Source organism: Chelon labrosus (assembly GCF_963514085.1).
Source record: "Chelon labrosus genome assembly, chromosome: 2".
Taxonomy (NCBI): Eukaryota; Metazoa; Chordata; class Actinopteri; order Mugiliformes; family Mugilidae; genus Chelon; species Chelon labrosus.
This window is the reverse complement of record NC_140338.1, coordinates 18,672,618-18,689,076: the sequence shown is the minus strand read 5'-3', so window position 1 is coordinate 18,689,076 and position 16,459 is coordinate 18,672,618. Positions and strand designations below refer to the sequence as shown.

The following is a 16,459-nucleotide window of genomic DNA, read 5'->3' as shown; positions in this document are numbered from 1 at the left end:
TTTCTTTTTCCCAAATTAGCTGCAGGTGCGCTACCGCCACCTACCGGACACCTACAGTCAGTGTCATAAAATTGGACACGTTGAGGCCATTTGGTGGATCACATAATACAAAATTAAAATTAAAACTACTAGTAGAAATTACATTTCATGGAAAATGAAGTTTATTATGTTTTATTAAAAAAAAAAATGACAAAATAAAAATCGTTGTGTTGCTGTAAAATTTTTTATCCACCAAGTAATTATAAGCGCATCCGGCTAGCACCGTGTCATTCAAAGATGAAGAGGATCACTGAAATAGAATCTAATCTTTTATTTTTTGATTAAAATTATACTTTTTACAACAGCTTCGGAAAAAAACTCCCAAAACGGTAATAAACTCCAGATCAGCAGTCCCAGCTTTTACATTAAAAAACAATAAAACAATCTCATATACATATACACATTTCTATGTATTTGTGGTGCTTTAATTGGCAATAATCCCTCTGTGAAGAAAAAAAAGGCAATAAGTATAATCCGTGAGGTAGAGACACCCAGTGCTGGAAAAATACAGGCTTTGACTGAAAATATATTTCCTTGCTTTTCATAAAGACAAATTCCATCCCTGACACCACGTACCCACTTTAACCTTCATTCATATGATACACTTTCACAAACTAAATTCACACAGAAAGTGCTGATTTGATACTTCAGAGAGTCTAGTGCAAAAGGAATTGAGGGCAGTATCGAGGTCCTTTCTCGTCACAGTCCTCTTTCACAAACAGCTCCCGGTGCTGTGTGGCGTCTGGGTGCACTGTTGCATTCAGGATGGGTGTGGCGGTAAACTCCACGGTGCAGGTACCGGAGCCGCAGGGAGCGCCTTCCAGCTCCAGAACGGTCACATTGTTGGGTGCGGCCGTGCTGAGGACGTTGGCGGGGACGAAAAGCGTCACCTGGGGGCCTCGGCTCGGCCAGTAACGTCCCAAGTTGAAGCCGTTGATCCAGATCTGTCCCTGAAACACACAAATCCACAAAGAAAATGTAATTAGTTCATTTGCACCGGGCTCTCTTAATTCATTTTGAAAGGACAAATGTTAAAGGAGGATGAATGACATTATAAAAGAAAAGCTCAATAGGGGTGAATTATACCTTTATAAAAAAACGTGTGGCATATTTGCTTCATAAATTACTTAAATGATTAATTAATGATCAGAATGGCTGAAGATTAATTTTCTTTCTATATTCTAGTCAATAAATCATCCAATAAACACTCATCACAGAACACAACAGCAACAAAACCTCCTGTCACGTGCCTTCTTCCATTTGGGCAGACTGACGTAGGTGTCTTGAGGGAGGTCCGGGATGCCGTCAGGAATGACGAAGCTCCCCCCGTAGAAGGTCGGAGGGGAAAGAGCGGCAGGCTGAGGAGGATTTGTTCGCGTGGGTTTTTGTTCCGGGAGGAGGCCCTGGCTGACTACTTCGTCAATACTCAGACTGTACATGGTCCAGCCGGTGAGCGTGTCTTTACCCAGAGTCATATTTGACACCAGACCCTGTGACAGGAACATAGGATAACAGTTTGAACCACAGCAACGTGAAATAAATCAAACATACGTAACAATTCTGATTGATTATGTTGTATGTAGCATATGTGCACAGATGCAAACAGGATCAACCATTTGCGTTTGAGTATTCTTCACACCAATACAGATTTGTGAAAGTTAATTAGATTCATATATTTCAGAGAACAAACATTAGATGTGAATTTGGAGCCACGAACCTTAAAGTCATTGATGTAACTTCCGTAGTTGATTCGGCCCATATTCTCCACCAGTATGTCCAACTGACTGCCAGCCTTCCCGGTCACATTAATCGTTAGGACTCTGAACCTTTCGAGAATCCCAACAGGCGCCTTGGTTTTATAAGAAAAAGAAATTGTACGTTTGTGATCAGAGCAAAAAAAAACCCCAACAAACCCAAAAAATGGAATTAAAGCTAAGTGAACAGATACAGAAAACACTATTTTATCTGGGACACTTGAAACATGACAGCTCTTAGTGTCAAAAACAGTCATTTTGACACCGTGCGTGGTCTAAACAGTGAACATAATAAAAGATGCTGTGCACACGTTCCAGTCAACACCAAAAGACTATTGTGGTTTAACAGTCAGCCCGACTTTTAACTGATGTAGTGACGAGATGATAAAACCTGTGCCCTCAAATATAAATTCTGACAGGAAACACTCACCCCGTCCACCGACACGTACCCTCTGTCATGGACCCCGTTCAACGGAGATGACAGCGGCGTAGGTTCGCTGCAGTTAACGGGTAGCGTAGTCCTATAGAGCACAAAGCCAAAAGTCTACAGGACAGAAAGAAACACGTCAATCATGTGTCACAACGTAATGTAAATAAACATTGCAGGAAAACACTGAGGGATACCTGTTTCAAGTCACTGAAAGTCTGAGGATACACACTTTTGACCGGGCCAGAGAAGGAAAGTATTTCTAGGGCATCTGTCACCGTCTGGAGCTGCAGGTGGCAAAAAAGATTGTATTTTACTTCATGATTTATATAATAAGACAACAAACGTCCATTCTCAAGTTGTAACGAACATGATACACTGTTAAAAAAAAGGTTCCTGCACATTTTCTATTTAAACGTTGCAGCATCTCTGTATAATCTGTAAGACCATATTTGACATCTGAGTACAAGTATCTGCCGGTTAATCATAGAAATAAATGCTTTATGATTACACAGTATTATCGAAGAGCATCAGACCTACATATAGATTGTGTTAACATCCCTTTATATTACATTATTAGCCCTAGTCACACGTGATTAGTTTTACCTGGGGGACATCATGTGATTTAAGACTCGTTTAGAGTACTGCAGGACATAGATGCTGTAACCTACGCACGTAGCCTACGTCGGTGCGAGACATTTATACTTGTGCGCTCGTCAGTCTGGCTTGCTCTGTAAAAATACCCTACAAACGCTAGTAGGCGCTGTGTCTTTCTTTGTCAGTCGGGTTAATTTTTGTTTCTACTTCCTGCTTCACTTTCAACAATGGTGAATTGTTAACCTTTCCTCGATGTGTTCCATCTTTAGTGATCCAAAACAATCAATTGGAAAATTGCGGAGATGGTGAAGCAGCTGGAAATACTAAAGCGGAAACACGCTACTACCATATGGACCAATTACAGCTCTTGTGGTTTACATCGCCGCAGCGTGTAGTTACATTTCTGGGGAGGTGTACGTCAGTTACGGTACTAGGGTCTGCGCAGTGTCTGCGTATGCTCTGTGCTGTCGCCGTAGCTTCTGCATCAATTTGACATAGAAGTCTAAACCGCCTATTAGAAATGACACCCCTACGTCTGCGTTTCATGAGGCGCATTCGCACGGGAAAAGTGAACTCTGTGTTTTACTGCATCACTAAGTAAATTTGGTGCCACGCATGTCATCCAGCTCATCATCCTCTGCAGTTTCGTTCGTCTGATGGTTTTGAGCTTTCTTCTGTGACTGGATCAGCCACATCTCGACTTTGCACCCTAACAGCTCTCCAAACTTGAGGCTTCATACTTCTTATGTGACAAGAGGAATTAAAAAGCCGCAAATCAAACAAAACTCACGAAAAATAAAAACACAACCCCAAAATCACAGAGATGCCGATTAGCACTGGATTAGTGTTACCACAGGGCCTCTGTGTTGGTAGAAATAGGGGAAGGTAATTTTACTTTACAAATAACGAACATGGTCAATTTGCACGGGATTAAGATCACAGACGACCTCCACAATTATTGCAAATTACTAGAGATCCCCAGGTAAAACTGGTCCCGTGCAAACAGGGCCATTGTCTCTGCACACTATTGGTCTGTAATAAAACAAGAGTTGAAAAAGTTAAATAAGTTAATTCTCATGGTGTCACAGCATGAATGGAAATTGGTACGAATGCAGCTTTAATGATAAGGTGCCTGTTCCTTTGCAGAAAACAGTCTGTTTAGTTTTTTAATAACTACATCACTATAAAATTCATAAATGTTCAGACAAACCTAATTTGTCCATAGTGTTCTTTCAGTTTGTTCGTGGATCTGTGTAACGCCTTGACTCTCTCACAGTGGTAAACATTTTGGCTGCCTCTTAAAAACCGCGATGCTCATGTGATCAATGGATATTTTAGAATAGAGGTACTGGACTGGAGTACTGAGTACCTACCTTCTTCATTGCAACAGCACCATATGCATACTTTGGAGTAGTTGGTGGGACTGGTCCCTCTGGTATCTTGCGATACTATTATGGGAATAAACATCAGTTACATTAATTAATAACATGCTTATAACTCAACCAAACGTCAGAGGTTTTAAAAGGTGTCCGTACCATTTTGATCACCTCCCGAATGGCAAAGTATTTCTCTGTGAGGTCTCCTGCTTCTGTGAGCGGGGCATTGTAGTCGTAACTCGTGGGCTGAGGGCTGTACGGCGCGTTGGCACCTGATGGTGTTAAGAGACAGAATCAGGTGCTCAGGCTGAAAGCACTGGGTGTGGCTTTTGTTTTTGAAATGATCGAATTATTTTATTAAACCGGTCCGTTTACTCACCATTCCAGTATCCGAAGTTCGTTCCTCCTATGAACATGTAACTGAAAGAAGAAGTATGAGTGTAAGAATGAATGTATTCTAATAACAAGACATGAAATCCTTTCATTGTGGTCAGACAGTTAATTAGTACGATCCTTATTATAACTTTAGAATAATTTAGCCATTTGCAACCAGCCTGATTATTCATCATATATTACCCATGTTGGTAATGTAGCCTGGATCTGCTCAAATTTCCACTATGGGGAATTAATGTATCGTATCGTATCGTATCGTATCGTATCGTGTCGTGTCGTGTCGTGTCGTGTCGTATCGTATCGTCATTAAACCAGTGTTTTGTGTGGACCTCCGCAAATTCTGTCTGTGGTTCGTGGACTACATTACAAATGCATTTTGATTTGTCGCTGTATGAAAAGCACCGGCATCTTAATTGTGGTTTCATTCACTATAGAGGAGGTCCAGCTTTTGAGCATTGAGTCTTGAGCAGCAAGACTTACAGGTTAACAGTTAAAGGCACTGAGCCAACATTAATACACCTGCTCTGTCCCTTCTGTGACAAGTCAAAGTGTCTGCAATAAAACCAGGTAAATGTTGTCAACTTGGACGCCTTTAATCAGCAGTTAACTCTGTAGTTAAGTTATAAACTCAGTTTTTAATGTACCACAGATTCCCATTAATAACCGTTGAGTCTTATGTATCTGTGGTGGTACTGTTCAGTAGCAGTGATAATTAATAAATGTCCCCATAAATGTTGCACAAATCTAACAAATCTTGATCGAAACGGTTGGATCAACTGTCCAACAATTTGGACACACATTTCTGGTAATAGATGAAGACGTTATTTCAGCATCCTGGTGCTAATTCTAAATGTCTTCCTACTGTCTGCATCGGGGTGCAAGCCGACTCACATGTTGACGTTTGCTCCAACCGCCAGCATCTGGTTCAGGGATTTGGCCACTAAAGTAGACGACACGACAGAGTGACGTGATCCCCAGTTGTCTAGCCAGCCAGCGTAAAATTCAGAGTTCACCTGTGATCGATAAAGCGGCACTGTGAGAGAAATGTGCAGCGCTGTTAACATCTATTACGAAATGCACTGAGGAGGATGATTACCAAAGGTCCACGAGGCTCGGCGTGTCGCTGTGCTCCAAAGGCCGCGGTTACATTTCCACCTAGAAAGATGACAAGGCAAAGACATGCAGACATTTAGCTGTGTAACTTCCTTATGACTTCTGACTGCATGTAACACTGAGTCGGTGTTCCGGTTAAAACAGGAAGCCGTTTAAAAATATAACTTGTGTGTGTGATATCTCTCAGGACGATAGCTACCTGGCCCAAAGTCCACAGTGGCGTAGAGGTCTTGTATCGCACCACATTTGAGGTAGCTCAGCCCAGCTCCATCTGTAGTAAACAGAACCACCTCATCACCCAGGTGAGACCGGAACAGCGTCGTCAGGTGACGCAGGTAGTTGTAGTCACAGGCGAAGTAACTGCCGTACTCATTCTCCACCTATCAGTGACATCAAAAGAGAGACGTTGTTACTTTCAGCAAGTCCTGCACTGACATATAATGCACAACAGGCCCAGATCTTCACACTCACCTGTACACTGATGATCGGACCGCCATTCTGATAGAGATAAGGCTTTACCATAGGCAGCAGCTTCCCCATCCATGTGTCTACTGCAGCAATGTAATCTGCAACACACAAAGTGCAGTGTTGTTTAAATGAGAGCATGCGAACCTCGTTGTTTTAATCTTTCATTTGTCTTTGCTCCTCACCTGGGTCTGAAGATCGCAGCACAATTTCTTTCTTGTTGAGCAGCCAGGCAGGCAGACCACCCTGGGTGATAGAGTTACACCGACAACGACCAAATATGAATAAACCACACAACATGGGAGTCCAGTTCAACGTAAACAGACGCTGCTTTCAGAGGTGTCTAAAACTGTGGGTTTGTTCTGCATTAAGAAAAGAATTTAAAGATGCAGAAAACAGATGCCGATAACAGCGAGGAGATTTAAAACTAAAATTATGCAACACACACTTCCGATTAAGCCTTTGTTTCTGATGCGTCAGATAAAATCTACATTCAGAGGGAGGATTACAGTGTAAAATAGAAAGTGAAGGCTATCACTATCACCATGTACTGCAGCCTTAAGATTTATTCCAATTTCCACTAATTGTTTTTAAAAAACAAAACAAAAACAAATATCTGATAAACTAATAACTCATCAGCCTCTGTTTAGCACTAACTAGTAAATGTAAATGTAAACTACAGTCGTTAAAACACAGCTTATGTTTCTACTTTCCCTAGCAGTAGACTGTTTTTTTGTACTTTCACCAGATGTACCACCAGCACCAACCTTTACTAAAAGTTCAGTTTACTGCTTGGCCCAGAATGGCTCCAAAAACACAAGGAAAATACATAATACAGAGAGCCTCTCTCACCATCTCCCACTCCGCACATATGTAGGGTCCTGGCCGGAGGATGACCAGTAAACCAATGTCCTGGGCCAGCTGAAGGAAATGTGCCAAGTCTCTGTCTCCGGCAAAATTGTACTGGCCTTGATGCTGTTCATGGTAGTTCCAGGGAACGTAGCTGCAAAGTGAATTCAAAACATTTGTTAAACCAAAAGAATACAACACGTCAGACCCTCAGTTTGTTGTAGCACACAATGGTGAGCTTATTTTTGTTGAACAAGTCTCTTGATTATTTCTTTAGTAACCAAAAAGTAATGAAAAAACCAAACAGTCACATTTTCTCCTACTGCTATGATATTTTATATCATAGCAGTAGGAGAAAATGTGCATTAAAATACCCATTTTAACATCTCACAGTCCACGGTGAAACATTAAATCCACAGATTCATCAGTTTTCCAACCTAAAAATAATATCAAACGTAGAAAAACTTGACTCTACTCTGTGGTGCAGCGCATGTGACTCGTTACAAATACTTTAAAGCTGCCAATTCAAACCAACTCATTTCATGTTTCATTTCTCACACTGAGGCCAGACGAAATATGGAAACAATCCAAAAGTCACGTGACGGACAACTATACAAAGACACACTAGAAGAGAGTGAGACATGAAGTGACCCTACGTCTGGATGGCGTTCAGTCCTGCCATGTACATCTTGAGCAGACGGTCTTTCCAGTAGACCCTGGGGATCCTGTTGTAATGGATGCTGCCTGATATGTAACGAAACTTCTCCCCATCCTTACGGAAGCAGTCGTTGTTGTAGTCCACGCTGAATGAACGAGTTGCCCCGAGCTGCAGGTCAACACAACACAATCCGAGTCACAGCTGGATCTATAGGTATTGATCACTTACCTGTTTCAAAACAGGTAAGTCAGCGTGTTCCATAAAGGTTGAAGATTTAATGAGACAGGGATGACAGCTCAGGTGACTTGATGAGGCAGTCAGACTGAATGTCTGCTGAAGGTTGTGAAACATGTCTCAATGTAAGGTAAATATTTTAAAATACAATCATATTAGGGGTGTTTTAAAGATCTGATCAACACTTCTAGATCAAATTAGTGTCATTTATTTATGTTTTGCGTTGAACAGACAATAAGTTAAAAATGACTGAGACACATACTGTTTTCACAAACAGTATTAAAGTTATTTATGTTAAAAACCCATCTCCTAATCCTGAGTTTAACATTTTATTTAATTCGAAAGGCTATTGTCCAGAGCTGATTTAAAAACTGTCATTCTTAAAAATCGTATATACTCACTGATTGTCCGAACAGCAGCAGCAGCAGGCAGCCAACTCTGAGGAGAGCCATGCTGACTCCCGTTGTTCCGATTCGGATGCAATAAATGTAATTTAAAGCACCCGAACAAGCAACATTAACTGGACCACGACCCGCTGTAGTGTTCACTTCCCTGTCTGTGTGTTTTGAACGAGCGTGTCATCATGAGTTGCGGAAGTAAAGTCATGTGACATGTTGGCGACGTACTGACTCGTGTTAATCGGTTGGTGGCAGTGTTGTGCGTTTCATCCACGAGATGGCTCCATGTTTTAAGAGGACGCAACCTCACTGACACAAATAAAATACGATAAAAAAAAAAAATAATATATATATATTTGTTTTACTTTGTACAGTATTAATGGAAAATATAGAGATAACATTATGTAGGACAAAGAGGATCTGAAAGAAATAGCCTGTATATAAAACAATGGCTTTTAACTAAGTTTCAACATTCAAGCAATAAATACATACAGTAAATAAATAATATTTTAAATATTATTTATTTACTGTATATTATATTTAGTAATAATATTTAGTAAGTAATAATATTATACTTGTGGTATAATTGATGTATATCTTTTTCATTCCAGACTATTTTTCAAAGACTCCAGAAAACATATTCATATTTTATGATAATTTGGGGATTATGAAAAATAACCGTTTACATACATAAAGTGTTCAGATTTATTTATGTTGTTTATTTTTTATCCATAGCTTTCGCTACAACTTATATATTCAACATACATATTTACAATCTCTTACTGTAAATGTATGTTAAAAAAATATATATATGGTTTTTTTTTTTACAAACATTTATACAATAAAAACTCTAAGCTGTTTTTTCCTGCATAATGTTTTGTTGTTTGTGTATAACCGACATGTTGTCAGTGTTGTAACACTTTTCTCAGTTGGCCTTTTTTTGTACCTTATAAATAAATATAAACCTTAAAAAAGTGTAATAATTCTTTTCGGTTCGTTATTATTTTTATTTTGTCATTTTAGTGAAAATTCTTCAATGAAAAGATTTATCAATTTCATGGGTGCAGTTCTTCCTCCACGCCTGTAGGTGGCGGTGATGCGTTGCGATGTTGTTTCTCCTCCGTCATAGTACCGGAAATAACGCGACATATACAACGCTGGGAGAAATCACACGTGGGTACACAAGTTTATCAGAGTAATGTGGTGTAGTCTCTTTAATTAGCAAATATGTCGAAGAGGACGAAAGCCATGTCAGAAGCGTCATTAGCGGCAAGAGAAGAAGATCAGGTCCAGGATCCTCCAGCGGAGACCAGACGGACCCGCAGCGGCCGCACAGTGCGTCCTCCTGCCGCACTGGTGGACTCTGATGCCCCGTTGAGGACTCCCAGCCGGAGGACCAGGAGGTCTGTCCTCCTGGAGCAGCAGGCGGTGGAAAAAAACAAAGAGGAGCCAGAGAAGAAACCAGAGACTCTGACAGAGGAAGAGCCCAACATGACGGTCGAACCGGAGCCCTGCACCGTGACAGAGCCAGCAGAGCCAGCAGAGCCGCAGACTGAAGCAGCAACAGCGGATACAGATAAGGTCGACGTTAACGGCAGCGGAGACGGTCCTCCGTCCAAGCCTACAGGGGCAGAGAAGGCCCCTGCGAGCTCAGAGACCGTCCCAAAGAAGAAGAGTCGTCCGGCTCCAAGTGTCAAACAAACCCCGGCCATCCCTCTGGGAAAACCCAAGTCAGGAAGAGTATGGAAGGACCGCAACAAGCAGAGGTAAACAAACCAGGAGCTGTGTCTTTATTTCAGATGATCTAGCATGATCATTCAACTCCTCAGGAAGGAAAATTACAGTTTAACCACTTCAGCATGGTGTGTTAGAGACTAGGTCATCTCTGAGACACAACTGGAAAGCAGATGCCTGACAAACAGTTGTTACTAAATCAGTCAGTGAATCTGAAATTGAATGTTGTTGGGTATTAAATCACATTATCTAACAATCAGATTGTCACTTTCAGTAAGTAAAACAATCATTTAAAGTCTGCTGCTTTGTTATATTTTGGTAAAAAAAAATTTGTGAACTTGTGTACCAGCCTGGTTTGTCTGTTGACCCATGCCCATGTGATGTTTGTCCTCCAGGTTCTCCGCGTTGGTCAGGGACAAGCCGCTGTGCTCCTCTTGGGAAAAGAAGATGCAGGCCAAGCGGGAGAAGGACCTCCTGAAAAAGTATTCACAGCAGCTTAAAGATGAGAAAAACAGACAGAAAGAGGTAGCAGGAGCAGTTTGATGCATTGTCGATTGCGATATCCGCGCACTGCTTGCTCCCCGCAAGTCTTATTTATCGTGTTTCACTTGTCTCAACAGGAAAAGAGAAAAAGAAGAGAAGAAAACTTGAAGCGTCGCGCAGAGAACGAGCGCAAAGCAGAGATTGTTCAAGTGGTACGTCAGCAGCTGTTAACACAAATACAGTTAAACACACAAGCACATTTATCAAGCATCTATCTTGTGTTCTAAGTAAGACTTTGGTCTTCATTTAAAGATCTGAAAATAGTTAGAGAGAAGCTGCAGTTTATGTCTGGTGTAGAACTGCAACAGGCGATTATTTTTTTCAGTCGATTCTTTTATTGATTACTCAATTAACCCTTTGGTTTATTATCACCAATTAAGCTAACATGGCTGTCTTTCGAATGTGGACGGAAGCCCACACAGTTTTTTTGGTGCTAACCACTGAACATTAATGGGAATCTACCTCATTTAGTCTATGTCATAGACTGTATAAAAGATGGACAACAGAACAGATTCTTTAAAGTGAAGCCAAAGCAAGTAGAGCTCCCCCTGGTGGCTGGCTGCAGTATAGGTCATAAGCTCCGCCTCTTCCATGTTAGTGGATGGGACTTGGACCAATCTAAAACACTAAAGTACACGTCAAATTTTCTTTTGTTAGCTGGTAGCGTCTGCTTTAGAGAGTTATTGTTGAATATCAAAGACGAGGTAAGGACACGACAGTAAGCCCAAGGGTCTGACCACTAACCAAGAATCAGGCAAAACTCACTGTGATGGTCCAAATACTGATGCTGCTGTCTCATTGTTAAGAGACCAGAAGACGGGTGGATATTCTCTCTTGAGATGCTCGCGCGTAGCGGCTTTGCCACAGTGGTTGGAGGGTTCATTTTTACTAAATGCTCCAACTCACTGGGTCTCTGTTTAAAGATTTCCACCCTTCTGATGTTAAGATTTGGACTTTTTTGGCAATTTTCTGCAGTCCTGCAGCGTAAACACTGCAACACGTATTGACACAGTCGACATGACATGCAGCCTTAGTGTGTTGCATTAAGAGTTTAGGATGAATGTCAAAGGAGATGGCTTGAGGTTTCCTCCACACATTTTTGACTGGAAAGAGATGTTAATGTTACAAACAAAATCAGCCCAGATCTGACCTTCTGTCTCTTCTGTATCGCAGATCCGGAACACAACAAAGATCAAGAGGATGAAGAAGAAACAACTGAGGAGAATTGAGAAGAGAGACACGCTGGCTCTGCTGCAGAAGTCACAGAAGCAGAACGCCAAAACCAAAGCGCAAAAAAAGGCAGAGCCGGAGTCCACTTAAAGACTGTCTGACAATAAAACACACATCTGTTCAGCCCTTTGCCTTTGTGTTGTGTCTTTGGCTGAGATCAGTCGAGTTTTTATGAGCTGTTATATTTTAGTGGAGAAGTAAGAACACAAGGCAACGAGGTGACGACTCAACTTTAGTATTGTTTGAATATTATTTAAAACTGTATTTGAAAAACATTTTTAAGTTTTTCTAATTGCCATGACTATAAATGTCCATTAAAGCTGCACACTTAAAAGAAATTGAGCGACTTTGTCCCAATATTTATGTTTATTAAAATAAAACAGCATGTGGTGAGTTTGTGTCGAGTTACAAAACTTGAACCGACAGACTAATGACTGGAAACAGGTTTTGCTGTTCTATAGATGTACCGTACGTCCTTATGACTGTGGTGATAAAGTGTGAAAGTTTTCCCTCAGGATCATTTATTCACAGTGATCCTAATAAAATCCTTTTAAGACGGTAAAAATAAACTTACATAAACCCTGTTAATACCGTCGGGTCGGAGTCTTTTGTGTTGGAAGAGGCCTCGCAAATGAAGCAGACCAGGTTTGTCACACCCATCGCCGTCCTGAAAAAACAAACATCTGATCATTCGAGGCACTGATGCTGGGTGAGGTCAGTGAGATAATGCAAAATATATAAACAACAATATAGCACATTAAAGTAAAACAAAATTAAATCCACACTGAAACAGTCAAATACATGAAGTGATAACATTATGACCACCTGCCTAATATTGTGTAGGTCACCCTTGTGCCTCCAGTTGTGACTCATCAGAGAATGGACATAGGCCTTCTGAGGGTGTCCTATTGTCTGAGTCGGGGCCTTTGTGCATCCCACAGATACTTCATCAGTTTGGGATCTAGTGGATTTGGAGGCCAGGTCAACACCTTGTGCTGTTTTTCATGTTTTACAGCTGTTTCTTACGGTTTGTATGGTGCGTCAGGCTGCATTGTCCTGCTGGGTCATGCTGCTGCCGTTAGGGAGTGTTGTTGGGGTGTGGTTGCCTGGTTAGCATTCGCATTTAGGTGGGCAGTACATGTCTAAGTAACATCCACATGTCAGTGTATGTCAGACAGGAACAGGCTACAGAGAACACAGACAGCTGATCAATAAATTATATTATTTTTAATAAAATGGCCCTTTAACTAAGTCATCTGATCACAGTTTTAATAACATACTTTAAATAACTGTCACGTTTATGGTTTGTATGCAGATAAGATAAATCTTAACAGATGAATACTAATAGAGTATGAGGGTTCTTTAAACTTTCACAGACAGAAAAAATATTGCTGTTAATCAGTCTGTGTGACAGACATAGAGGTCGTTGCACGGTGTGGAGCTCAATAAATCTCATAGAGGCTTTTCTCTGTTTAAGGTTCTCTACCAGGCTCATAAATAGATGATATATTTAGTGAAATATGTATCAAACTGGAGGAGTCACTGTTAAACGTGGAATTCATTGTTAAGCATTTTTCTTTTGGACCCCCGCTGATTATTTCCTTGGCAACGATTGACTTTAAATATACAGAGAGATATCTTGTAAAATCTAGCCTTGATACATTTCTGCTGAGAGGACACTTTGTTTTACAGAGACAGTGAAAACTACACAGTGTAATGTTATGTTGGATGAATAATCTAACAAATGAAAACATTTTAATCACCACATTGTAGGATGCTTATTGCCCGTGTGTGTACATTATTATTTGTCTTTACTTTTATTATTTATTTAAAAGTTCAGTTTAGTTCTTATCTTTATTACTTTCATGAATAATTTCTTTTATTATATTTGTCACGGGGCAAGATTTAAGAAGTTCATTTTGAAAGACATTATGAAGGCAGTAAAACTCATGCACCAAGTCTAAAGACAATTCCCTTTTAAGTTTTTACTTTTCTATTCGTGTGAGAAAGATTTTTTGATTTTCATTTCAGTTAACAAATCTTTTTACTCGTCTCTTCCAAAAGGAGAATGAACATTTAAGGTTGTTTTTTCACACCAACACACACACACTAAGCGTAAATTAAAATAAAAGGAACTGAAATGATGAAGATACCACAATAATCACAGAGGTAAACTACAATTTAATAAGGATCTTTGCCAGTAGAAGCACCTGTGTGTGTGTTTTCTGTGACCTCCAGTAATATGCTAGTATCGGCTGTGACACATAACCTTATGATGAGGTGTCTACGTAAGTGAATGCATCACAAGATGGGGTCCGAGTCAAAGGACGTAAAGCTCGGGGCACGGTGAAAACAAAGACATTCACCTGTACTCTCATTCCATACATTTTACATCAGTCACTGTTAATGTCGTACCTAAGCAACCTTAGCACAAGTAATTCTTCTTCATATACACACTGTCTTCATTGTGTCGCCGGGCAAAACTGATTCTTCAGTTTGTCACCAACCTGTTTGCTTTCTAATTCCTTCTGTGGTAGCTAAGTATTCTCATGAGCTTGAAAATGCATGGATGAAGAAAGCGATTTGTTACACTGAGGTGACTGACGTGGAAGGAATGATCATCTTTCAAACATGTATACAGCTGGTTCTCTTTCACATCATCCATCATGTCCGTCTCCCATGGTATAAAAAGCTGAGTTGAAGCTGAGGGCTGAGAACATTCACCGTAGAGTCAAGAACAAATTTACAGCTCGGCGCGGCCACAGCATTTAAATTCAGACTTGTGTAAGTACTAAATCTGTGGATTGCTCTGTAGAAACATGCCAAAGAAGTTTTATTGCATTATTAGTTTGTTTCTTTAAATGATCTGATGGACTCTGCATTTTAAGTTTAATTTGATCAAGTATAAAGATTGTTTTTTTTTCCTTTTCTTTTCTCTCAGAGGTGAGAGGTCAGAGATTAAAAATGCTTCTTATCGTTATGATACAACTCCTGATCGTCGGTGAGTATGAACGCTTTGTTTTAGAAGTGTGTTGCAAATTTTATGTCCTCTTTATAACCATGTGTTAATTATCGATTGACAGCATCAGCAAATGGGCAGACAGTGGCGCCTGCTGCGCTTACAACCACAGTTGCTGCCACTACAACTGCGGCAGCAGCAGCGACGACGACCATTGCAGGCGCCGCTACCACGACCGTTGCAGGTGGCGTGACCACGACCGTAGCAGGTGGCGCTACTACGACCGTTGCAGGCGCCGCTACCACGACCGTAGCAGGTGGCGCTACTACAACCATTGCAGGCGCCACTACTACGACCGTTGCAGGCGCCGCTACCACGACCGTTGCAGGTGGCGCTACTACGACCGTTGCAGGCGCCGCTACCACGACCGTAGCAGGCGGCGCTACTACGACCATTGCAGGCGCCGCTACTACGACCGTTGCAGGTGGCGCGACCACGACCGTAGCAGGTGGCGCTACTACGACCATCGCAGGCGCCGCTACCACGACCGTAGCAGGTGGCGCTACTACGACCATTGCAGGCGCCGCTACTACGACCGTAGCAGGTGGCGCTACTACGACCATTGCAGGTGCCGCGACCACGACCAGTGCTGGTGGCGCTGCTACGAATAACCCTGCTACGGCCGAGACAACAGCAGCGACAACAGGAAACTCGACAAACACGAACAACACTACAACAAACACTGCTGCTGCTCCGCACCCTGAGATCATGTTCATGGGCAGCCTCGCCGTGTGCCACTTCGGCATGGCTCTCTTTAAGGTCATCTTTACGGTGTAGAGGATTGTGTTGTCTTGTATCAATTTTTACAGATTGCACTCATTGTTATTCAGAGAGAGACACATAGTGTATCATTTAGGTTTGATTATACAGCCAAATAATCACACTCTAAAACACACATGTTGACGGGTTAAAAAAATAATCTACATGATACAGATAAGTGTTAAAAGTGTGTGTTGTAAAACTTATTAACTGCCATTAATATTTCACAACTTTTCAAAGTTCCTCCTGCTCAGGTTGACCAGTTCATGGGCATATAAATTTTTGAAATTGTGTTTTACATAATCTACAGATACATCTATAAGTGACTTGTCTATCCTCAGTTAAGTTATTTAAATGTGAGAAGAAAATAAATCTTGTAAATTATTGTTATTTTTGGATACGCAGCATAAAGCATAAATTCAAACTACGACGTCACTATTTAATTCATATCTGAGTGGATATGTGTTATTCTCCATATACTGTTATGTTTTCTTATTGTCTGGATCTACCCAGGCATTGTGAACAAGGTCTGATTAATGTCTCCAGGGTGCGTCACTATACATCAAAAATGACTTGTTTGCCAATGTGACAAATAAACAGGCCTCACCCATGCGAAGAAAAATGGGTCCAAACATAGTGTCTTCTGTTGCTCAAAATACAATGCACACTTCTATATGAAACACATAATTAATTTTCACAAAAACGAAATGACAACATCAGACAGTTATCAGTTAGTTCTGTACATACACAAGATACTGATTAACCCTGTCTTCAGTATAAATAGAGAACGGTCTGATTGCACAATACAACTTGATGGGTGTGAGCGCACTTGATAACAATGGTCAGCTTCAGGTTAGTTGAAGCTGTCCTT

The 16,459-nt window shown here is 41.0% G+C and overlaps 2 protein-coding genes across 2 annotated transcripts; one reads left to right on the top strand and one right to left on the bottom strand.

Moving 5' to 3' along the window:
* Nucleotides 1-193: 193 nt before the first annotated feature.
* Nucleotides 194-8,461, bottom strand: glb1 (galactosidase, beta 1). Its single transcript, XM_084573123.1, has 16 exons — nucleotides 8,307-8,461; nucleotides 7,670-7,839; nucleotides 7,017-7,167; nucleotides 6,350-6,410; nucleotides 6,171-6,265; nucleotides 5,899-6,079; nucleotides 5,683-5,741; nucleotides 5,478-5,599; nucleotides 4,573-4,613; nucleotides 4,353-4,465; nucleotides 4,191-4,265; nucleotides 2,418-2,507; nucleotides 2,224-2,337; nucleotides 1,757-1,888; nucleotides 1,290-1,529; nucleotides 194-989 (listed from the first exon to the last, which is right to left on the bottom strand). The coding sequence occupies exons 1-16, from the start codon at nucleotides 8,355-8,357 to the stop codon at nucleotides 696-698; spliced, it is 1,989 nt and encodes a 662-aa protein (XP_084429249.1). The 5' UTR covers nucleotides 8,358-8,461; the 3' UTR covers nucleotides 194-695.
* A 960-nt stretch (nucleotides 8,462-9,421) lies between these two features.
* Nucleotides 9,422-11,933, top strand: ccdc86 (coiled-coil domain containing 86). The gene is made up of 4 exons (XM_084557848.1): nucleotides 9,422-10,069; nucleotides 10,433-10,562; nucleotides 10,658-10,732; nucleotides 11,754-11,933. Exons 1-4 carry the CDS (start codon nucleotides 9,531-9,533, stop codon nucleotides 11,898-11,900), a joined length of 891 nt encoding a protein of 296 aa, XP_084413974.1. The 5' UTR covers nucleotides 9,422-9,530; the 3' UTR covers nucleotides 11,901-11,933.
* Nucleotides 11,934-16,459: the final 4,526 nt, after the last annotated feature.

Bases quoted from the DNA above. Each gene is read 5' to 3' on its own strand.
- glb1 (XM_084573123.1), bottom strand. From the start codon at position 8,357: ATGGCTCTCCTCAGAGTTGGCTGCCTGCTGCTGCTGCTGTTCGGACAA. The intron at 7,168-7,669 runs GTAGGGTCACTT...TTCACTTTGCAG, and splicing joins GGACTGAACGCCATCCAGAC to CTACGTTCCCTGGAACTACC. The intron at 4,466-4,572 runs GTGAGTAAACGG...TAACACCATCAG, and splicing joins GAACTTCGGATACTGGAATG to GTGCCAACGCGCCGTACAGC.
- ccdc86 (XM_084557848.1), top strand. From the start codon at position 9,531: ATGTCGAAGAGGACGAAAGCCATGTCAGAAGCGTCATTAGCGGCAAGA. The intron at 10,563-10,657 runs GTAGCAGGAGCA...TTGTCTCAACAG, and splicing joins AGAAAAACAGACAGAAAGAG to GAAAAGAGAAAAAGAAGAGA. The intron at 10,733-11,753 runs GTACGTCAGCAG...TCTGTATCGCAG, and splicing joins AAGCAGAGATTGTTCAAGTG to ATCCGGAACACAACAAAGAT.